General features: G+C 35.6%; 1 protein-coding gene across 1 annotated transcript; it reads right to left on the minus strand.

Moving 5' to 3' along the window:
• Positions 1 to 9,698: 9,698 nt before the first annotated feature.
• Positions 9,699 to 24,019, minus strand: LOC145604506 (translation initiation factor IF-2, chloroplastic-like). Its single transcript, XM_081660392.1, has 12 exons — positions 22,097 to 24,019; positions 21,972 to 22,004; positions 21,419 to 21,532; positions 21,059 to 21,208; positions 20,705 to 20,803; positions 19,992 to 20,054; positions 18,901 to 19,056; positions 18,757 to 18,822; positions 18,176 to 18,412; positions 15,227 to 15,502; positions 10,773 to 10,961; positions 9,699 to 10,218 (listed from the first exon to the last, which is right to left on the minus strand). The coding sequence occupies exons 1-12, from the start codon at positions 23,588 to 23,590 to the stop codon at positions 10,057 to 10,059; spliced, it is 3,039 nt and encodes a 1,012-aa protein (XP_081516518.1). The 5' UTR covers positions 23,591 to 24,019; the 3' UTR covers positions 9,699 to 10,056.
• Positions 24,020 to 25,081: the final 1,062 nt, after the last annotated feature.

Raw genomic sequence — 25,081 nt, forward strand, 5'->3', positions numbered from 1 at the left:
CTGAGCATATTCCAAAAGGATAATAATTGATTTAAATAATGTGATTATCCCATAATTAGATTATGTTATAATTGATTTTAAAATTATTTGATTGGCTAGTAATTAGGATAGAATCTCCTAAATTTGTTAGGATAATCATAAAAAATTTTAAAATATGATTTATCTTTCTAGATTAAAATACGATTTGATTCTATCTCATGACTAAATTGAATATATGATATTTTATAAATGGTCATGAGTAATATGTGATATTATCTAATTATGATTAAAATATAAGATATTTTAGGAAATGCGTTGACTTTATTATGAACATTCGATGTTGTAGTTTAGACAAGGATGTTGAGTGATTTATTATATGGCACTTTTATAATACACAAACTTTTAAATAAATCGGATGTACAATAAATATTGTACATCCGTTATAAAGTTACCCCTAAAATAAGCAAAAGTTACCCTAATATGGATAAATGTTACCCTAACATAAATAAATGTTACAAAGTATTTATACTTTATTGATAAAAGTTACCCAAAAAATTGTAAAAGTGACCCTAAATTCGATAAAAAGTGACCCCCGATGTACAGTAAATTACTGTACACCGGATGTATACAAAATTTATTGTTTATAATATATGATATTATATTGCTATATATAGACTAGTGTGGCCCATATATCCTTAAATACGATCTGCGCATCATGATGTATGTTTGTAATCTAAATACGGTCTGCGTACCGTTAATTATTTTTGTAACTTTTATTTAATGTAATTATTATAGTTATTTAAAATGGTGTTAGCCCAAAGAAGCCCCTGAAGTGAAGGCCCAAAGGAGCAAGGTGGATGGAGATCTATGATGATTCAAGTGGGAGCATTTTCATTTCTAGTTTTTCTTAAGACTAAGGGGTCATACTATGTCATGCTTTATTTTAATGCATTAGTAGATTATGTATGTTAGATTTTATTCATGTTGATTGATGATGCGCTAGAGTTCACTAAATAATCACAATATAATAAATCTAAGTCCCGGTAATATTGAGGTAGCTTTTCCAATCAAAAACCCGATGAAACCTTCGATATTTATGATGGGTCATGCTAAAGTAGGGTGTCATTTAATATTTTTGGGGAGTGGGGGTAAAACAAATTTTACAATTTTGATTGGTTATACTCAACAAGGTTACCTAAAGAGTTTAGAACCTTGAAGCAAAGTGTAATAATTAAACATGTGATGATTAATTATTCAACCAAGAGTTACAAGAGTTGTAATCAGTAAAGAGTTTACTCACCTTGAAAATGTAATGGTTGATGGTAGGGCCAAATTCCGGTCAATTATTACACATATAAAGGATCTTGGAATCACTTAAAATTAAATTGAGATCATTTAATTATTGAATAAATTTTTTTAAAGTTACCTAATGAATGCGTTTTGTGATACTTTAATTTTATTAAAAATAATTATTAAACTTTGCCTTATTTTACATAGATGGGTAGCCGTAATAACAATGACAACAACGTTTACAATCTTCGACCATTCCTTGAGAAGGATAGGTTGACAAGGGATAACTTTTCCAATTGGGAAAGAATGCTAAGGCTTGTTATGAAATCTGAAGGTAGGCAAGATGTCATTGATACCCCGTCACCAGGACCTCTACTAGAAAATCCAACTGCGGTAGAGGTTAAGAGGCATAAGGAAGCACATGACAGAGTTATGCCTATCACTTGCTTAATGATTGCTACCATGGAGCCTAGTCTTCAAAAGTGTTTTGAGGACCAGGATACCACTTAATCATGCAAGAACTCAAAGCTTTGTTTAAGAAACAAGCTAGAGTTGAAAGGTATGAGCTCCATCGTGAGATTCTGGATTGTAGGATGGAGAGGGGAGCCACAGTTCACGTTCATGTTTTCAAATTCAAAGTATGGAGAAACTGGGGCACCCATATAGTGATGATTTGGCAACATACATCATTCTCCACTCACTTCCAGAAAGTTTCAACCAGTTTATCATGAAATTTTACATGACTGCTACTGCAAAGACTATGAATCAATTGCATGCAACGCTGGTTAGTGCTGAGAAACAAATCCCTAAGGAAACTAAGAAGGAAGTTCCTATGATTCAAAAGGGAAAGGGGTTCAAGAAGAAAGGGCAAAAGGCTAATGCCAAGAGCAAGGGCAAACAAGTTACCAAGGCTCCGGCACCTGAAAAGCCTAAGGTGACTCCAAAGCCAAGGTTGCAAGTGAAAGTGAATTCTTTTACTGCAAGAAGAAGGGGCATTGAAAGCGCAACTGCCTAAAATACCTCGACTACATCAAGAAAAATGGAGCATCAACCTCAGGTATTATGTTATAAACATTTTAACTTTCACTTAGTTATGTGATACCAAGTTGCAGAGCTTAACATTATAATGTTGCGCAGGAACTGCAAACAAGTGAAACTTAACATCATGGGCCTCATCACTCTAGGAGGCCGGCCATATGGAGGAATAAGGAGGGTTTTTGGGCTTCGTGCCCTAGTCTAATTATAATGAGATTATAAATAGACTAGGTGCCCAGGTTTGCATGTAAGCAATTAACTAATCTTTTGATCAAACTCGAATTAGCAAACACGAAACCCAACCCCTCTCAAAGTCCTCTCTCTCACACGGCTCTCTCCTCCTCCTCGGCACCGGTGGTGTCTCGTGGTGGTGGTGGTTCGTGCGGTGGTCGGTTGTCCGAAAAGGTGGTGATCGCGGTTTTCCTCAATCACTCGACCAATTTAGTATTGGTGGACGGCTCGTTCCAATCTCGTGGACTAAGTAGAGGAGCGACACTTGGGGCTCTATTCTCTCCCTGATTTGCCTATCGAATAGCTACGTGGAATTCACGCATCAAAGGTATGATTATGTGTCTTGTGTGTTATGCATGCGATTCTTGGTTTAGGTGCTTTATGAATATGATTCATGTTATTTTCGATGCGTAGTACCTATAAACTCCTACATAAAATATTAAAACCTAGCCACTAATCTAGTTGGCAACTTAAAACCAGAAAAATAAGCCATAAATAACCTTGAAAAAAAACATGATAATAAAAATAAACGAGCGGGGCTCCGATACCGCTGTTGGGGTTTGGTGAGTCCGACTCACCGCGGAAGAAACCCGACCCAAGGATCTCGCTCGCAATAATTAAAATCACAAAAGCATAACATAATAAACATAAATGGTAGAATAGGAGTTATACATTTGTCGCGTGCTTAGCCCGACCACTAGGGCTCTTACTTGAAAGCGAGCCTCGATATTACGACGGCCACCGACGGAGATCCACCCGCAACACAACCACCGACTTAAGGTTCGTTGCCTTGGGGTTAGCAAGGCCCGACCAAGCCCGAGTAATTATATGAGTTCATGGGTTTTTGCAATGGCAAGGCCCTATTCAACTCTTACTCAAGCATCATTCCCAATGCCCCAAGTTGGGTATTTATAGGGAATAATGAGAGTATGAAATTCTCTCCTATCAATGTGGGACAATTAGTTTTTCACATTTATTTTCAAGCTAAAATAAAATAATTAAGCAAACTAGTAATAAATCAACAAGTGTCATGCATACATGAGGGAGTAGGTAAGGACCACTTGGAGAGGGGGGGACCAAACTTGCTCTCCACTCACTCCCTCACCTTGCGCCACATGGCAACCCCCACTTGGGCACCAAGGCACCCAAGTGGGCTTCCCATATGCTGCTGCTGCCTTGCTCTCGGCCCAGCCAGCCCCGCACCAAAATGTGGGCTACTACTGCTAGCTCTCTCGGTCAGCACGCCCTACGCACATGCGTCCGGGCTGCTGCTAGCATGCCGCGCACCTAGTGCGGGCTGCTAGCTGCAGCATGCTAGCACGCCACATACTAGGTGCGGGCTACTAGTCACAGCTTGCTAGCAAGCCCCGCACTTGGTGCGAGCTGCTAGCTTGGCTATACCCCCTAGTACTAGGTGTTCCGATGCTAGGGGTATTTTGGTCTTTGTTGATTTAAAACTGTTTTCTTGTCTTGTCTATTTATTAATTTCGACTTGACTTCCGACGCTTTAAGCTCGAATTTTCGACGTCTAAATATTTATTACTCGGTCGACTCATTAATTTCTTCCGAATTAATTCGTCGTGTCGGCTCGTTGGTTGCTTGGGTGTGATCCGAAGGGTTCAGTCAAGATTAAGCTGTAATATTAATTATGCATTAACATTACTGATCGAAAGCGGCCTCTACCCAGGCATTCCGATTACTTGACCTTACTGAATATTATAGCTTTCTAATAATTCTGAACCCACTATCAAAATAATACACTTGTTCAAAGGACACCATCCCTTTCAAAGTCACCGTGCCACGTTGGTATACACCGTGACATGGCGTTTTAGCTGTTGTACGATAATTCCATTTTTTATGCATTTTTAAAACTATGATAACTTTTGATCCGTAACTCGAAATAAGGCATATAATATATCGTTGGAAAGATTTTCAAGTCTACTTTCTAACCCAATAAGAATCAGGTCAAAATCATTTATAGATTTTAGATATGTTCGTTTAGTGAAAGGGTTTTGGTTTTGGACCGAGTCTAGTGTTTTGCTCATATCTTTATCGTTTTAAATCGAAATTGGGCTTATGATATACCGTTGAAAAGCTTAATGAAAGGCCTACCCAACCAAATAATATTTGGATCAAAATTATAGGGCCACAAAATCAGTTTAGCTCGGTTTTGTGATGTGGACACAAAAAGAGGAAAATAAGTTACAATTTGGGGAAATGCGCTAAGAATTGGGTTGGTTTATGAAATGTATTGAATAGAAATATGGATTAAGCACTCCAAAGATTAAATACTCAACCCGACCAATATTTGCGGTGAAAGGTTGCTCATCATCGGGTTTGGTTTTGGAAAGACATTTTTAGGTGTATACAGTTGGACACTTTAATTTTATGTATTTTATTTAATGTCCTTAATATTTATTTTTATTATGTTATTTATACATTTATTAAATAAAAACCCTCCCTTACAAGCCACCCCTTCTCCCTACCAAATCCCTTTTCCCCCACCTTTTGGACCTTCGGCAACCCCCTGCCGGCACCCCAGCCTCCTCTCCTACGCAGGCGACACCAACCCCTGCCTCCCTACCTCTCCTTCCCCTTTTCCCGACTCCTACCCACCACGTAATAATCAGCCGCACGAGTCACCGCCACGCGACTCGCTGTCGAAACTCAAATAAAAAAACGCCACGATGATAATGATTTCTTCGGCGACGATGATGATTTCCCCCTATGAAATCACAATAACCAATCATCGATACTCCAGCAAGTGAAAACCCTAACTCCGACAACGCTTCAATCACCATTACTCCAATTTTAGATTTCATTGGTGGTTTGAGGGGAGGGAAATGGGGTTTCGGTGATGGTGGTTTGAGGGAGAGGAGGGTGACGCTAACGGAGGTAAGAAAGGCCGGCGGGCCGGCGAGGTGATTGGGCTGGCGCCGCCGGGGGCTTGGGCCTTTGGGGAGAAGAGCTGTTGGTGGGGAACAAGAAGTGGCTGGTGGTGACTAGTGAGGGGGGGAAGGGTTTTTTAAAAAAAAATTTAATAATTTTATTGTTATTAATTAAAATTAATCTGTTTGAGTTAACTATTACTAAAGCTTTAATTATATGTTAATTAAACAATTTATCAAAAAAATAAAAAATGTTAACTGGTTAATTAGTTTCTAGGTAAAATAACCTGTTTATAGCGGATGCTTTCTGTAGGCGTCGCTCGAAGTGCGCCTACGTTAAGCATGTGTGAATATGCTTGGCACTCATAGGAAGTGGGAATTGACATATACAATTAGGGACAACGATTAGGGACAAGGAAAGTAGGGAGCTGCCAACAAGTTTTTAAGGAACTTGTAAACCGTTCACGGATCATTATAGGGCAACCACGAAAAGGGACAACGATAGGCAACAACGATTGACCCGTGAAGGTTACACTTCATTCATAATCCATGAGATTACTAACTCCATATGGTTCGAAACCATGAAAGGAGGATCGGGGATGATGGTACGAAGTGAGTCATGGAGTAGTCACATTCGCCCGTATTGGCCTCTACTCGATTCTTATAGTGAAAAGTAATTCTTGCGATCTCAAAGGCATGCAAACAAAGATTCAATTTGCTCCATACTATTATTATGCTAAATTGGATGAATATTAATGCAACATATAGTTCTAATTATTAGTGATCACTTGATTAAATAACAAGATTAAAGGAACCTAAACCGGTTGTCCAAATTATCTTATTAAGCGTTATATTCAATTACATATTCCCTTTAACATGCAATACTGTGATCATAATAACAATAGAATAAACATTAATATTGGAAGCAATTCAACAATAATAGCGTTAGTCAAATCAAATAATAATAAACCCTAATCATGATACTAGCAACATAAAATAAAATAAGTAATTAAATAAGTTAATTACTCACATTCCGCGCGTTCCTTTAAATTGCTACATCATGAATAAATTGTTAGTAACTTCAATAAAAATATTAATCAAATGAAATTAAATTAAATAAAGAGTAGAGTTGATTTGGTCCAAACCCTCAGTTAATTATACCTTTCACGCCTTATTTTAAGTATAGAACCTCGGGTCAAGTATGGACTCCTTGGAGTGCTTAAGGGAAATATTATGGAAGAATATGGTGGCTAGAGTTTAGGTTTAAGCAAGAGAGAGAGAGAGAGAGAGAGAGAGAGAGAGAGAAGAGAGAAGAGAAGGTTTTAGTGTATAAGAGAGAAAGAGAGAATGATTTGATGATCAAGCTTGTTGATGATTGAAAAAGGGGTGATATGACCTCTATTTATAGGGAAATAAGAGGATCGAAGAATCAAGAAAAGATCGAGTTCGAATCGGAATATAACTCTTGCGATAGACAGCAGTTTTTGCGGTTTTTGTTTTTATTATATCTTTTGATCCAGAAATCGGAATAAGATAAATAAGATATCTTTGGAAAGATCTTGAAGTCTACTTTCTAACCTAATTAGAATCAGATTAAAATATTTAGTAGAATAAAAGATATGACCGAAATAGTGAGACGGTGTTAGTTTTGGATAGAGTTTCGTATTTCACTCATATCTTTTTCGTTATAGCTCGGAATTAATATTATAATATATCATTGGAAAGAAAATTTCAAGGGCTATCCAACTATGAAGATAGAAAATAATATCTGACTATCTTTGAACATCTTTCAGTTCGAATAGTTATAGAACTTTCAAAAAGAAAAGTTTTATTCAATTTTAAACTCTTTAATTTTATCTAATCAAAGAGGATAATTAAGATATTTTTAGAAACTTGTAGAAGCTTCTAATTAATCGTAATTGGATTAGAAGTGGGATTAAATCCTTTGGACCCTCCACATGATCATTGGGTCGTAGGTAAGGTGGGCTTAGGTTCGGTTTGGACTCAGTTTAGTATTTTATCCATAACTTATTCGTTATTACTCGGATTTGGGTTTATAATATATCGTTGGAAAGCTCTTTTCAAGCCCCATCAAAGTATTCAATTATTGGACCCATATTATGGACCAAAATAAACAGGTCTAAACGTTTTATAAAAAGGACACTAAATGAATTATTTTAATGGACACGAAATGAATTATTTTGGGTTTAAAGGCACGAAAACAAGAAAATAAGTTATGGTTTGGGAAAATGGGCTATGAATTGGATTGTTTTATGAGATGTATTGGAAATGAACATGGATTTAAGCATTCCAAAGATTACATACTCAACCCGACCAATAATGGCGGTGAAAGGTTGTTCATCATCGGGTTTGGTTTTGGGGAGACATTTTAGGTGTCTACACTTTCTAAAGTTTGTATTATTCAAAAATAATTAAAAAATTGACTTGATTTTGGCGGACCGCTCAAAGTTTGTATTATTTTTGACAATTTTTCCAAAAAAAATAACGTTAATGTCTCGTTTTGCGTGTCAAAAAGTATCGATTTGCATGCAACTACTCTTTTCGTCGCGAATATTACTCGGGTAAGGTTTTAGGGATCATCTTTGTCTATAAAGATCCAAATTGAACTCGGAATTGCCAAAAAAAAGTTACTTAAATGTCTCATTTTACGTGTTTAATTACGTCAATGTCGAGCTTAATAATGGCGACTTAAACATGCAAAACGAGACACTTATGTTTTTTTTGTCAATTCTGGGCTTAATTTGGTCCCTCGTAAATTAAAATGACCCCTAAAATCTTACCTAAGCAATATGGCATAATTGCACGCAACTCGATGCATTTTTTACACGCAAAACGAGGTCCTTACTTTATTTTTTGCCAGTTCCAAGCTTCATTTGGTTCACCAAGGCCTAAAATGACCCTTTAAAACCTTAACGGAACATCTTTCGGCATGCAAAACGAGGAAAAATTTAGGGGCGTTTGGTTTGCGGAGTATAGGTATGAGGTACGGGTTTAGAATGACTAAAACCCATACCCTATGTTTGGTGGTCAAAAGTATGAATTTTAAACACTTATCTTAAACCCATGAGGTATGGGCTTTAGAAACCACATGATATTAAGAATCAAGTTCCAACCCGATACCACTTTAACCACATTCCCAATTCCAAACCCATACCACTCTCGGGCGTTTGGCAAGTGGGAATGGGAATTTGGGAAATATAAAGTGGAAGTGGGAATGGGAATTGGTAAGTGGGAGTTTGTCAAATATTCCCAATCTCTTGTTTGGCATATAACTTGGAATAAAATTAGGATTAAAAGTTGAAATTACAATTTTATCCTTATTGTCTTAAATCTCAAAGACTCAAATTTGATATGTATTATTAAGTTGAAAGCAATTATGTCTTTTACATAGTTAGAGAACTCCCACCATTTTATTACCTACCCCCCCTAAGTAATAAAATGGTGGGAATAGAAGGTAAATATTCCCAAGCTTATTCCCACTCCCTAAACTAATTCTCATCCAACAAACATGGGATTATGGAGCTTGGGATTAAATAATCCTATTCCCACCTCATAATCCCACTTTCCAAATACCCCCTCTGTGAACCAAACACCCCGCATTAACGAAAATTGTTAAGTAGTAACAAAATCTTTGTGTGTGTGTGTGTGTGTGTGTGTGTGTGTGTGTGTGTGTGTGTGTGTGTGTGTGTGAGAGAGAGAGAGAGAGAGAGAGAGAGAGTGTGTGTTTTCGGTGATAGTAAAATAAAATAAAAATTTAGATAAGTAGCAAAATTCAATTGGTGCTTTTGAGGAAAAAAGTGCATAAATTTGGTGTGTCAACTACAAAAATACCAAAAATCAAATAGAAAAATAAGTAGAAAGAGCTTGAAGTTTTAGTAAAAGATATCTTGTATAGAAATTCTCAAAAATTATGGTATAGCATCTATCTATTGGCTTTCGGACAGAACAGACTTTAGCGAGAATAAAATGTGAGATACTCCCTCCGTTTTTAAATACTTGCTCCATTTCGATTTTTTGCACTATTCATTTGTTCTACTTTGGCTAATGTTTGTGATTTATACATAAGAAAAATATAATCTTGTGGGTACTTGTTGGAATCATCTCAATGAATAGATGATTAATTTTCAATAGTTAGAATTTATACTTATTGATAATTAAAAATATTAGTGATCAAAGATTAGCATCGGCATGCGTGTCCAAGAGAAATGGAGCAAGTATTTAAAAACGGAGGGAGTATACAATTTGGAGAGATGGTTACTGAAGCAGGCAAATTTCACCTTCTTTCCTTTATGATTTTGAAGATCTTTTCCTTTACAAGGTGGATACTATAGCTGTTACAAAATGCTGTCAGCAAAAAAATATGGAGGAAATTTGACTACTACATTAGAGAGAAGCATATGGATGTGATTCACATATACCACTTATGTACAGCATGATCTCATACAGAATTGGCCAGACAGGTCATTGCACATCCGCAGAGGATTGAATGCTCTAAACAAATTGGTCATAGATTTCAGGATTTCAAGGATGCAGGAGCGAGCTGATATCTTCGCTGAAGTGAAATAACCAGTCTGGCCTTGATATTGTACAAGAGCACTATGTTCATTCATTTTCATCGAGCCATGCTAGTTCCTTCAAGTGCAGCTGTTACCTGAGCTGAAGCCTCCTCAAGGGTTCGTTTCTTTTGCACTGTATTGAATGCCTCAAGTCTATCACCAACCTCAAAATCATCATAGTCCACCAATCCAATTCCACACTCAAGCCCATTGTTTACCTGAAAGGTAATAAATTGTTAACTTCCACGGCAATATGTATATTCAATCAAAACAACGATGGGAGAGCCTATCCAATATAATAAAAAGAAAAGACTTTTAAATACTACGCTCAATACGAAATGAACATATTAGTAAGTGGTTACAAATTAGATTTCACTTAAAGGGAGATAGCATGCTTTAACAGCATGCTGAAGTGAGAGATCAACATTAAAAAAATTCCTAATGCCTCAAATAGGTTCCTACGGATCTTTCCCTGAAACAAGAAGGTTGTTTGAAAATGACCCTTCATCTAAAACACTACGTTTCAGTAAGCTCAGTTCACACAAGGCCTCATATCAGGAAGTAGAAATTGAGAATGGAGCTGTGTCCATTGAAGGAACTTCAAGTTTGAAAGACGCACTATTCTCATTTCTATACTATAAAAATATGATATGTAGAAATCGGGCTGAAAAGGTGACTAACCAATGCCAAAAGAAGAGGAAGAGACAAACCCCTACTAATTATACCAACATCAGTGATCTAAAAATATAGAGAGAACAAATTCGATACGTACCTCTTCTACGGTTTCCTTCACTCGACGCAAAGAATCAAGGGGTCCAACATGAACAGTTTTTCCCTTGCGTAAAACTCGAATCCCACAGCCTTTAGTAATTTTTCCCTCAGTCACCATGCATCCAGCAACACGACCACTGCCGCTGCTAAATGTGGCCCGGACTTCTGCTGCGCCAATTGTAACTTGTTCCTACATTCATATTCCACTGAACTATTGAGCGCTGAAATTTAAATTTCAAACATGGAAGCACAAACACAATTCTGAAAAAAAAAATTAATAGAAGCTTCAAGAAAAGAACACGTATATTCCAGGATGGAAACATAACAGTTCATGTAAACCATATATAACTAAAGTTGACATATATCAATATGCATGCTTACTTTCAACAAAACAACATTTCATCGTAAGCAATACAGCTTCAGGGAATCTTTTTGTTTAACAATACTCCATTCTTTTATAGCACTTATCAGAGCTTATTGGGCTGAGCAAACCCTTGAATAAGAGAATTTTATTTTATTTTTCCATTTCTTATGAGATTTCGAGTTAGTATTGTCACAAACTCACAACAGTCATAATGAAAACAGCAACAAAGCTTTAAATTTCATTACTAGATCTAATGCAGACAGGGAGTAGCAGGAACAAAGGTACTTTCATGGAATCTAATACAAGTATATCATCATGATTGTACAAATCGACACATACAAAATTGTGGCTAGTCTACATATACTATGTTCTTAGTTGAAAAGCATACGGGGCTTTTTGGTAATTTGTCTGTAAACAATGATTAGCTAAAATTTATTACTAATACATACCTTTATTAAAATACTCCTTCCATCCCAAAATATACCAACTTTACTGTACTATCTCGTTCTTTCCTCGCCTCATGTACAGATTTTTATTCTACTATTTTATCTACAAGCATACAGCAATTGTGAAACCTTCTGCCGAACCAACCATGAAGTTTAATTTGAGACAGAGGAAATAATGTTTAAGCACCAAAGACTTTTGGAAACATTTATTTAGTGCCATGTTCTTAAAAAAACTTATTTTAATTTTGAGATGCAGGCAATAAATCTTCTTATTTTTACTATATGTATCTATTTTTATCTCTCTCCGTCAACTTCTAATTTTTATTTTTATTTTATTTACATACATGCTAATACTCTTAAAACATGAGCCAAAATCAAAAAGTTAATTTTACGATAGAGCCCATAAAGAAAGCAATATTTAAGGACCTATATTTAACATGACTACTTGATAATATCATACAATTATCAAGTTGATGTAACATTCTCATGAAATATGACAGTTTGGTTCATGAGGTGCTGGGTATCACTGGGTTTGTAAAAGGTAACTTACCATTTAGATACTGGGGAGTACCTATATGCTCTAAGAGAATATCTGCAGATGAATGTGAACACCTGATTGATAAAATTAGTGCTAGGATTAAGACCTGGAGCACTAGGAATCTCTCTGCTGCTAGACTAGTCCTGGTAACTTCAGTGTTCATGAGTATCCAGGTTTATTGGTCTCAAATAATGGTACTGCCTAAATCCATTTTTGGGAATATCAATGCTTTATGCAGAAACTTTCTTTGGCATGGGAAAAATAGCAATACAATGGGTAAAAATGTTTGGGCTGTTGTCAAAAACAAGAGAACCTTTTGGGTTAAACGGGTGAACGCTGTCTATTTAAAGGGGCAGAATTGGATGAATTACAGGCATAATGCTGACTGCAGTTGGTATTGGAAGCAAGTATGTGAAGTAAAGGAGAAACTGAAGAGTGTTTATACTCCTGCCTCGATTGGCAGGGTAAATATGACATTAAAAAGAGTTATGATCTGCTCACTGCTGGAAATCAAAGATGCAGATGGGATATCTTGGTCTGGAAAAAGAAAGTTGTTCCTAAGCCCCAATTCATTGCTTGGTTGGCTATTCAGAAGAGATTAAAAACTCGAGACAGGTTACATATGAGCTTGCAGCAGGATGATAAGCTTTGTTTACTTTGTGCTGAAGGGAAGAAACTCATGAGCATTTATTCTGTAAATGCAGATATAGTAACACTAGAGATGGGTTGGGTTTGAGCCAAATAGTATTCAATACTATCACTAGAGATTGCACCAGGTTGAAGTCTAGATTTCAGAGAAGTGTTCTTAACACTTGCATTCTGGCTGTTTTTCACCAGATCTGGAAGGTGAAGAATACAGCTTATTGGGAGCAGAGGATTATGCACATTCTGTTGTAGCTAGACAGATAAAGAGTGAGGTTAAAGCTAGGCTGATAGGTGTGAATAATTAGAAAACAAATGTACAAAAAAGAGAGTGGATAGAAACTTTGATTGTATAATTGAGTTTGCTGTATAGTTTGTTGTATAGGATTGCTTTAGGCTGCTTTGGCCTAATTAGTTTGTATTCCTGGGAGCTTGATTGTTTCGCAATTTGGTGCAATAAAACTTACTTACCAAATAAAAAATTTTAAAAAAATAAACATTCTCATGAAATTTGATCAAAAATTATACTCTACACTCCATAATTGCCAACTCGACTTATTTTCTCATTTTATATAACCTACCACTAACTTTATCAATGCACAATTACTTCTTAGTTCAAATTACCAACTCAATGTATCTGGAAAGTTTAGGATACCAATGCATTTCCTAACAAAAAAAAAAACACAGACCCCATTGAAGACGAAGCATTCTTTGTAGAGGAAGACTAAATGCTTGTTGGCTGGGAGCTGTATGAGCGGTAGTTGTAAGACCCACATGACCACATCCACTGATTAACTTTTTCTATCTACTTTTTCCCTCCTTAAGTTTCTTGCCCTAATTCTGAGTTGGGATGAAGAGGGTAATAAACTACCAAGGCAATAGAAGGGTAATAAATTACCAAGGCAATAGAAGTTTCAACACGTAATTTTCATCAACTTCACTAAGCCTTAGATAACTGACTATTATTGTTTCAAATAAGGGAAAGCAAAGAGTAATACCTATGTTTGATAAACCAATGCCATACTTTTGATCAATGATGTCAATTTGTAGATAAGGTGGACTAATTCCTTATTATGTTATATACCTGACCCCTATCCATAATTAGTGTAAACTCTGCTTTTAGTAATGAGCTAGTGACACTTGATGACCCCACTCCTCACTGGTGAGCCTAACCTATGTACAAACACAGGGAGAGGGCTAGTAAACACCTAGGTTACTTTCACTCTTCAATATCTTGTGTCAAAATTCCACACATCAATGAGTATGAATTCCTTAGCCAAGAGTTATATCAACTAGATTCCTCAGTTATTTTGGAACCACAAGATGGAAGATAGGCTGACACATGAACATAGAAGAATTTTAACAAAAATTATAAAACTTCAAATGTTGATACTCCCTCCGTCCCTAAATTACATTCCTCTTTGGAAATTTACACGGAATTAAGGAGGGAAGAATAAGACAAATAACAATAATTAGATAATGCAATGGGAAGTACAAAGATAGATTAGTTATTACTCATGACAAGTCATCAATCCTTTGCAAAAAAAAGGACCAATCACATGCTTCTAATTAAAAAATTTAAACCAATCATATTCATTGTAATTTGGCACAAGGATATGAGTGAAATTAGGTAAGGATGAGTGAGAAAGCATTAAATATAAAACAAAAAAAGAGAGTTGATTTACTAAAAAAAAAAACTTACCAAAAATAGAAAGGAGGAATGTAATTTTGGAATACCAAAAATAGAAAGGAGGAATGTAATTTAGGGACGGAGGGAGTACAATTATATGTACAAGAAAGGCATATGAAAGAGATACTTATAATCAGATATATATTTCCACACTCATGTCAATTTTTAGGAGAGTAACCCTCGAAATTGACAGTACCACTTATAACTGAATAAGGGCACCATAGGTGTGCCAATATAATAGTTGAATTGACACCAATAAAATTAAATCGTTGATTTTCATTAGGAGCCTCTGTCCTTAATTAGTATGTTTATTATCATGAAATTTACAGGTGCATCCTATATCTATTCACCCAGAGGAGCTTTAATATAAAGCCAAACCAGTAATGTCTTATCTTTCCAGAATACTGGGCAATCATTACAACAGCTATGCATTGCAAGACCCTCACCCAACCACCATCTAGCACTCACAACTCCCCCCCCCCCCCCCCCACCCCCAACAAAAAAATAAAAAAAATAAAACTATAAATTAAATTAAGGGAAAAAATTGCCATGATTAATCCCTTTGCTCCGTCCGCCAATATTAATCCCAACTTTCGTTTATTTTTTATTAATCCCAACTTTATACCAAAGCCGCTCCCATCGCAAAGTTGGGATTAATATTGGCAGATGGAGCAAAGTTGGGATCAAACCAGATGTCTAACGAGATTTCCTACACCATGAATGTATATATCCGCAAAACGGATGTACCCCAATTAGCAGAGTTCAACAAAATTACCTCTACAGGATCCAACAATCCTTCCATTGCACGTCGCATATCATCAATTAGATCATAAATGACTTTGTATAGCCGAATCTCAACACCTCTGTTATCAGCATATTTTTGAACAGAACCAGGTGCCTTTACATTGAACCCCAAGATTATAGCTTGACTAGCAACTGCAAGATCAACATCACTAGTACTAACATCTCCTGTTGCTTGCAAGAGAAACTTCAAAGAAACATTAACCTGAGGAAGAACCTCCAGGGCCTGTCTCAGTGCTTCAATTGAGCCCTGTAATAGGTAGTGCAAAATAGAAAATGGATAAGAGAAACATCACGCAATGATTCTAAAAAATAAAAAATAAAAAATAAAAAAAAAATTCAAAAAAATTAAAAAAAAAAATAAATAAATAGAAAAAGAAGAAAGAAAGAAACCAAAAGCAGAAGTTTACTTATAACTAACAGACACATGCTCACTAATAGTTCTGCATCCTTGACAACCAAAAGTACATCAAGTCAACCAATAAATACACAATTCTCTAATCATGTCATCATGAAAATCAAGCTGTTACTATAACTAGACATGTTTCTGACAAAATCCCTTGGTCTCATTCTGAATATGAACATACATAAAAAGGTATATTCCACATATATATTCATCGTGATGTTACAATAAGAATCTCCAGATTTATAATCAATAAAACATTATTATGTTAAATTAATTAAAGCCTGTCAGCTCCAATTAAGCATGTCTTTAATCCAGATTTATTAGTAAACTAAAAGCTCTGCCTAAGGGTGAATGACTTACAGCAGCAGTTCATGATTTAAAGGGATAGAACTTCAATATCATATACGTAGTATCAATCAATCAATCCCATAAGTGGGGTCGACTAAATGAACCAAAAGTGATTATTCTGTATAGTCATCCACAAAAATCTTCCTCCTCCATCCCTTACGATCACGGCACGACAGTGCAAGGAAAGCAATATAACAAATAATAACCTCTAATCTGATTTAGATAGCCACTAATAGATGTCCTCTTTAAATAAAGAATTATCCAATTATGTTTCAGACAAAAAAAAAAAAAAAAAAAAAAAAAAAAAAGTAAAAAGTTCTATAGGTATGAAATTGGGTATACTCAACCAACTCGAGTCATCTAAAATGTACTGTCCACCAAAGAAGAGGGTCATAGCCTCTAAGATGCCTCAAGGAGCTTTCGACACATAAAGATGCCGTTTTTTTTGTAATATTATTTAAATTTTGAGACCTAAAAATGTTATTTTAATTTTTCTTAAGGCATTACAATAACTTAAAACCCACTATGAAGATTTGGTTGCAGTTAAGAACTCAAGGCTGGTTTAAGATTGAGTCCTCTGCAGAATAAAATAAGGAACGTTATAGATTCAATACAGCCCAGGAAGGGACTATATAAAGATGAAGAAAATAAACAAGGAATAATATAAATTCAATATAGCCCAGGAATATGGTTTGGATACCTATTGTAGTTAAATCTTTTCTGAGGGTAATTTAACATAGCTGGTAAATTAGCCCTTGTCTTTTTAGTATGTGATTCTAAGTAAGATACTTCCTCCATTTTTTTGCAACATGGCCTCATGGAACACACTTTGAGGAAGTAAATAGAAAAGATTAACAGATAACGTAATCAATATAATTTTGGACAAAATCTAGAGGAGCTTGTTGCAACATACTTCAGTCCCAGTTCGAATTTTGACATGTACCTGTGTTTCATACCCCTATTGAATATTGACAACTAGTTGACGTCATCTCTTTTAAGCATGACTGAAATACCTTTCTACATTGTTCAACAATGTTATAGAATCTCCAACACCCCTATCAAAGATTACAAAATTCGAGAGCTTTAGATATAATCTCTGTCTCTCTCTCCAAGTTATTCTAATCACTATGAGGGATCGTAACTGAAAAAAAAAAATTCAAAGGGTTATTTTACTATAGTGGCCTTCAAATCCATGATTGTAATATAATAGACGAACTACGAAGTATATTATCTAATGTGGTACCCCTGTATGTTTTCCTTTTTTACATATCATATAGCCATATACATGTTTTCTTCAAATGCATGAAGTGTGTCATTTGAAAATAAATCATCGTGTCACATGCCTAAATTTCTCCTTTCCTTTCCCTTCTCTCTCAAATAGCATGAAGTTAGTAGTTTAATATCCACAGTAACCAGAAAGTCAGTCAAATGCCAGCTCTAAATTTTAAAAGTGAAAGATAGATAAAGTTCATGGCTTAATCAAATACTCCCTAATATCTTTTAGAAATTGAACATCATCCTAAAAGAGATACGCAGATTATTGGTTCAGAAATATACAAATAAAAGGATCTTTCATCAGGTTATTATACTGTGGTGATGAAGTTGAACTTAAGTTTCGCATATAATGCTAGACAAGCAATACAAGTTGAATGACAACTTGTTTCCCATCTTAACAAGCAAAACACCATGCAATGGAATTATGGATCAACAACTAACTTATTCACATGAAACATATAATTAATCTTGCACAACCTATGCAGTTCAAACGTTATCAAGACTCGGCCAGTTTTTACCACACAAGAATTGCCATTTTCTATACCAAATTACCAAACCACGAGAGCCTATAGCATCCCAAAAATTTGATTAGGGAATTAACCATAGTACAGCCGGATTAAGCACTAAGGTGGAAATTAGGGGCAATGACAAACTAATGGCATATTAATTATTAAAAAAATAAATACCTAAATAAAAAGCTGAAGACCGTGTTGAAAACATACACACACTTCTTATAATTAGTTGGAAACAATAAACATATTAACTTACAAAAAAATTAAAATTAAAATTCAGTCCATCCCCTGAAACTCAAACCCCCAATCAGTTATGGAAATAAAAACCATCACGCATACATCATTAATAATTAGTACAGCAAGAAAAGCAATGACACCTTACCTGTAGATCAACCTTTAGAATAATATTTAGCTGGTGCAAGTCCAAACCAGCCATCTTCCCAGATGAAACTGCTGAAGCCAAAGATGACAAGGTAACCTTACCATCTCCAGCCTTAGTAGCTATGCGCTCATCCCTTATAGAGACTGCACGAGCCTCTGCCTTTTCACGAGCTATGTCAAGAGAACTCACTACTTCAAACTCATCACCAGCAAATGGAACATTATTCAATCCTATAACCTGATAAAAATTTGCTCGTAGGTAAGAAAATAATGTTGGAGAAGTGGTCCGTCCAATAAGCCACAAAGGTACATTATTAAATAGACTGGTTCAAAAGGACTATCAGTTAGTCTTTTGTGCACTAATGTCCTGTAGGCTAGGCAGTGATACATACTGGAAAATTGGTAATGGCATCATGGGAATCAACTAGAAATTAGTTAGCGTAGGCAAATTTGGCATACATTTTTAGATACCCAATTATTCTTATAATTGTGGGTGTTAATTACCATAGTTGGTTTAATTCATTGAAGATGGTAAAGCATCACCGGGAAGGAAAAAAAAAAAACAGCTACACATAAGCAAACCTGAACAGGGATAGATGGACCAGCTTCATCCACACGATTCCCTCCATGATCAAATAAGGCACGCACCTTCAATCAGAAAAATCAAGTGAGAAAATGTCTAACTTAACTCTTTAAGAACTAAAGTTCACAGCAATTGTTACCAACCTTCCCAAATGCTTCACCACAGACAATTGTATCCCCTTTTCTTAGGGTGCCTTTCTGCACAATAAAAGTGGCAATAGGTCCTTTTGATTTATCAAGACCAGCCTCAATTACAGTGCCCTTTGCACTCCTGTGAGGATTTGCCTTTAACTCTTGCAGCTATAAACATAACACAGAAAGAGAAAAGAACAATATAAGAAAGAGAGATAAAACTATGAAGTGACGGTGTGTAGGTAAGGGTGTAAGGATGCCTTTAAACATAGCTACAGGTTAATAAGCAAAAGAGTGCGTAAAGCTAGCAAGGTATTAACACAAGAACAATCAGGTGTAAGGGAAAAAAAAAACATATTTATGCATCCTGTAAGAAGACGAAGACCCCTCATCTGCATCAGAGTTGCATATACAGCAATACAGCACATTTTAAAAGGATAACCAAATTAAGGATACAACCTACAGGAAAGTAGGAAACTACCTAAAGAAACATATTCATTGTCTCATTGAATACCGTATACGACAACTCACAATATACATTGAAAATCCAAATAATTATCTTTTTTATATTAAATAATTAAAACTTTCCACTGTGTTAAACATGCATGATTGTCTCAACACATTCCCGCCATCATATTTCTCCTAATATCGTAAACCAAAAGTAATGAGTAACCTGTGGGACAGAGCGAGTAGACTTTTAGAGAGACAAGAGTATATGTAAGTAATGTAACTCTAAAATGCTCAGGATAATCGGCCTTGGTTTGCAACCTTGATATCTAGGTGACTGGGTGTAGTTCTGTTATGCAATGATTTTTAGAGACAATGAGTTCAACCTAATATAGAATTCCAATTCATATAATTTAAAAGAACTTGTGAAGAAATAACAGCTTCTACTAATCGATAGTGTACATTAGCAGATGAATATATTTGCCTCAAACTAAAATTCCTTTCCTTCAAAACTTGATAACAATATAGATGTGCAGAAAAGAGTAAGCCAGAAACAGTAAGAGCCCTTCAGAACTATAAGACATTGTAACTTACCATTAATATTGTAACCAAGAATTGAAATCAATCTTAAATAAGAACCATTAGCTTTATCTTACCTCTGCAACAAGCATGGCTGTCTCTAGTAATTCATCCACGTTTTCACCTTTCAGTGCACTGATCTGTAATATGGAGATACAAGGATGAGAATCCGCTCAAACCCCCCCCCCCCCCCCAAACCAACCCCCTTACACACCCCAACAATAGGGATTGGAAATATAAGGGGAAAAAAAAGTAGCTGCCAAAGGATATTCGTTGAAAAAATAATTTTTTTATACTCCCTTTTTTTTCTTTTTAAAAGTAACATTTGACTTTTGCATAATTTATACACTAACTTTGACTTGATTATTTTACTAATAACACAATGCACATGTTGTGTAATATGTTGTTGGATTGATCATGATGTATATTTCCATAATACTTCCTCCGTTTCTATTTAATTTTCCAATGAAACATTGTGTTTAAAATATCTTAGGCTATGTATTACAGACAAATATAAAAATAAAATATTTGGATATCAAAAATCGAGGAATCTAATAAGATCCCACATGACTATGTTTTAAAGTATGTATCTATCTATAAAATATTAGATTCCAAGTACTCCGCGGGACAAATAAAAAGGAACAAAAGAAGTATTAATTTTTTATAATAATTACTAATACAAAATTACGGATATTCATGGTCAAAGTTATGTCCCGCCAAATGTGCTGGTCAAATTGTTGCTGTAAATAAAAATTCAGGGAAATTATTTAAATTATTATTAAAAAAATACCTTGACCATTGGGATGTCACCACCCCAATCCTCTGCCATCAAACCAATTGATGAAAGGTCTTGCATGACACGATCAGGATTAGCCCCATCTTTGTCTATCTGTAACAACCAAAAAGAATTAGTTAAGATAAACTAACTAAAATTTAAGTGTGCATTTAAAAGCAAACATAACAAGTCAACCAATCTAATTCAAGCAATCCTCACCACAAGTTCACAACCTATGCCAATTCCAAGCTACATGGATACATAATTTTCAAGATAGTGTCCAACATCTATCCTTAGGTCTGGTTGAAATTTAGGGTATATTGTACTCAATAACTACCAAAAAAGAACTGCTATAGCAGAGTATGATACCTTATTAATTGCAACCACAATAGGTACACCAGCTGCTTTCGCATGAGCTATGGCTTCATTTGTTTGAGGACGGATCCCATCATCAGCAGCTACAACAATAATAGCTATATCTGTCACCCTTGCTCCACGAGCCCTCATTGCCCCAAAAGCCTACAGAAGGAAAATGTAAAATACATCAATTAACATGATTTATGCAACTGATTCATATCAATTAATTATTCGCAGACATATGTGCCACGAGATAAATTATCATATATTGTGCTTGTTAACAGAGCAGGTTTGGAGCATATATGAAAAAATAAGTATACATAATACCAAATTGACATATGAATTAAAATTAGAGTGGGGCCTTCAGTTAACCTCGTGACCAGGAGTGTCGAGAAAGACACAAGGTAGCAACTTGCCATCAACTGGTACGTTCACTTTATAAGCTCCAATCCCTTGTGTAATCCCTCCTGCTTCCGAAGCTGCAACCTGCAAAATAAAGTAAAATCTAATATCATATCCCACCAAATCCATGAATTTGAAACAAGGTTTGGCATAGATAATTTCTCAAAATTATTATATATTCAGCTGTGTCACACTTCATTGCAAACTTGCACAGCAAACCTAATTACGCAGTTATTAAACTCGAATGAAGTAAAGACATTAATAAATAATAGACTTATGGATAGACCAAATAGACATTCTATAAATATCACTTAATGCATATCATATGAGTAATTATTATAGGATACATAGCATAACAGAAAGAGTAATACTTCTGTACAGCTAAGAATATGCAACAGATAAGGGAAGGATGAAAGTAAAATGATCATCTGCTAGAACCAAAAACTCTTGTTTTGAGACATTATAAATACAGCTATAATGACAAAAATAAAAAACACAGTCAATGCTTTGGTTGAAAGTTTACCTTGCTCTTTCGTATATAATCCAGGAGGGTTGTCTGCCAAGATAGACCAACCATGTTAGATACTTACTTGTAAGAAATGACCAATCTTAGTTACTATTTTTTTAAGGAGATTGTCATTTACTCACCTTTCCATGATCAACATGACCCATGATAGTAAGCACGGGAGGCCTATCTTCAAGTTTGTCGAGGTCATCTTCATCAAAAGTTTCCGTTTTCCGAGCCATATCTCCCAATTCATCAGAAACGGCATCCAAAACTTCAACTTCATATCGTTCACAGATCATCTTTACCATTTCCTTATCGAGAGTTTGTACCCCATCAGGTTTAATCCCCTTGGAATATAGGTAACCAAGAATTTCACCTTCACTGATAGCCAAGTTGTCTGCCAATTCTTCTGTTGACATGCCCTTTTCTCCAACCTCTAAAATATCCACTTTGACAGGAGCTGCATCTCTCGCTGCTTGACGTCTAGCAGCTTTACGACTTGCCTTACTCCATTTCCTCCCTTTTCGAGCTGTAGCACCAGCAATGGATACTCCAAGTTCTGACGTATCTTCATGCATATCATCATCATTAACCATACGCCTCTTTGCTCCACCAGCTGTAACACCCTTCTTCTTGTAGTCATCTTTAAACTTTCCTGAAGGCATTTTCGCAGGTTTAGGTGGGGCAATTACAGCTTGGGCGATCATTGGATCAACAGCTGCTTTCTTTGAGGCAAATTTGTCAACCAAAATTGGTTTTCTCTCTTTCGATTTCACAGCCTGGTCCTTCCCATCAACTGCAGAGGACATTCCCACATCCTTCAAAACCGGCTTTTTCGGCACTGGTGGAGGAGCCACAGACGGCCTTGCCTGCAACTTGATATCAGGCCTCTGCGGTGGCAATGGAGGTCTCAAGGTCTGAGGTGATTGATTATCTAACTTCTCTTCTCCCTTAGTCCTATTTTCCGTTCTCTCAACCTTGTCAATCTTAGGAGGTTCTTTTACTACTTTTTGCACCGTGGCAACCGGATTCCCCTTTCGCCAAACACTCTTCCCACCGTTAGGCTTCCCTTTTCCCGAGCTATATACAGGTTTACCATTTGTTGAAGTACTTACACTGGGAGATGGTTTATTTACAGGTTTGCTCTCACTTTTACTATCTAATTCCGAGCTTCCGGTTTCTAGTCTCTCAGCCTTCTCTAATACCTCATCTAGTGATTCAATAACCTTCTTCCTCTCCTCCACATTCCCTAATTTCCCATTACTTGAGCCTGCATCAATTTTCGATTCCTCCCAACCTCCCGAACTTTCCCCCAATTTACGATTCCCATTAGACCCCGATTTTAGTACCGGTTTAGGAGAAGGCTTCAAGATAAGGTCCTCATCTTTACTCCCTTTATATGTATTCTCAAGAGAAACAGCATTTCCTTGCTCAGAAATGTAATCAGTAACAATCGAAAGCTTACACACCGATACATATTGCCATCTCCTCCCCCCTCCCAAATGCCGAAAATTACAACTACAAACCCTTCTAGGAATCGAAATTTTATTAACTAATGAAAAGGAAACCTCCAAATTTCCTGAACAACTCGTTCCAGAGCTTCCCAAAGTCACTAAGGAAGCCATTGTTGCCATAATTATTATTATTATTGTTCTTAAAGATTGAGGATTTTAATCATCAGAATTTGCATTCAATCAATCCCAAATGTAAGAATTTCACAACAACAGCACAAATTCTAGTAAACCCAACTATAAACTACTCAACAAAGTGGCATTAAAGTCCCAAAACAATCATACACTATTCACTGAACAAACAGATAAATATGAAAAATTTAAGGATAAATTGAACAACCCAGAATAAGAAAATGCTAAATTTATTGGACTATAAAGTGTTTGAATTGAGATATTACGTGAATTCATAAAAATAAAAATAAAACATATAATTGTCGTACCTTATTATGGCTAGAATGGAAGCAGGAAAATTTATGAGGTCAGAAAAATAAGAAGAAGAAAATAGGGAGATGTTAAGAAAGAAGGTGAGGTGAGTTGAGCGGTATTTGGCTAAGAGAGGTCTACAAAAGCTTGTGTGGCTCTTTCTCTACCTGTCAAATTGAATTTTCGTGATAAGGCTTTTTATTTTCATCTTCGATTTCTTTTGTTTTTTTTTCTCTCTATCCATATAATTTTTCCCAAATCTAAGTTTAATAACCTAATCTAGAGATCATACTCATTAATAGACATTTAGCATTGTTTAAACGGTTTGACAGTATAGTTCGGTGTGGTTTGAAACAAGTCGGTTTCGGTTCACTCCAAATTATTATCGGTTCGGTTCTGTTTCAGCCTAGATTTGTACGGTTTTAGTTCGGTTCGGGTAGTAAATGGTTCAAGTTATAAACGGATCAGTTTGGGAACGGGTTTACCCAGGTTCATAGAATTCAAATTCATATCGGTTCGGATAATAAACAATATAGATTATAAACGGTTTAAATAATAAATGGATCGGATCATAATCATATCAGTTTAAAACGGGTCAGTTTGGGTTGTAAACGGTTCAGGTCATAATCAGGTTGGTTTGATGAGTCGGTTTTTGAATGGGTTCACCTAGATTGATATTGGTTCAAATTAAATTGGGTTGGGTTAAGATGATTCATTCCATAACAAGTCGGTTTGGGTTGGTTTAAAAAGTTAATGAGCTGGTTTACTTCAATTTATTTTGCATTTGGTTGAAATTTAGCTCTAAGCTTTTATCAGTTAGCAGGTTTTATATTATATCAAGTCAAGACTTCGTCACTTCGTTTTTTAAGAATCATATTATATACAAATCCTCATTGATTCTATTTATATCATGTTATGTTTCAAGTTTTGATATACGTACTCGTCTTGGTAGTTTATTAGATTTTAAAAATTTATAGGGTATTAATATATTATTGTTTCATTATCAGATTATTATATATCCACTTCTTGTTTAATCGTTTTAGTGATAGCATAAAATAAATTAACAGTGAACTAATTACTAACTTGATCGATGCTCTAGTAGTAATGTACTCCATAGTAAACAGGTGTGCATAATTAGATTTCATTTAAAATTCCTTTTTAATGTGATTATAATCGTTTTAGTGATAGCGT

This window comes from Chenopodium album, chromosome 22 (assembly GCF_948465745.1).
Source record: "Chenopodium album chromosome 22, dcCheAlbu1.1, whole genome shotgun sequence".
NCBI lineage: Eukaryota > Viridiplantae > Streptophyta > Magnoliopsida > Caryophyllales > Amaranthaceae > Chenopodium > Chenopodium album.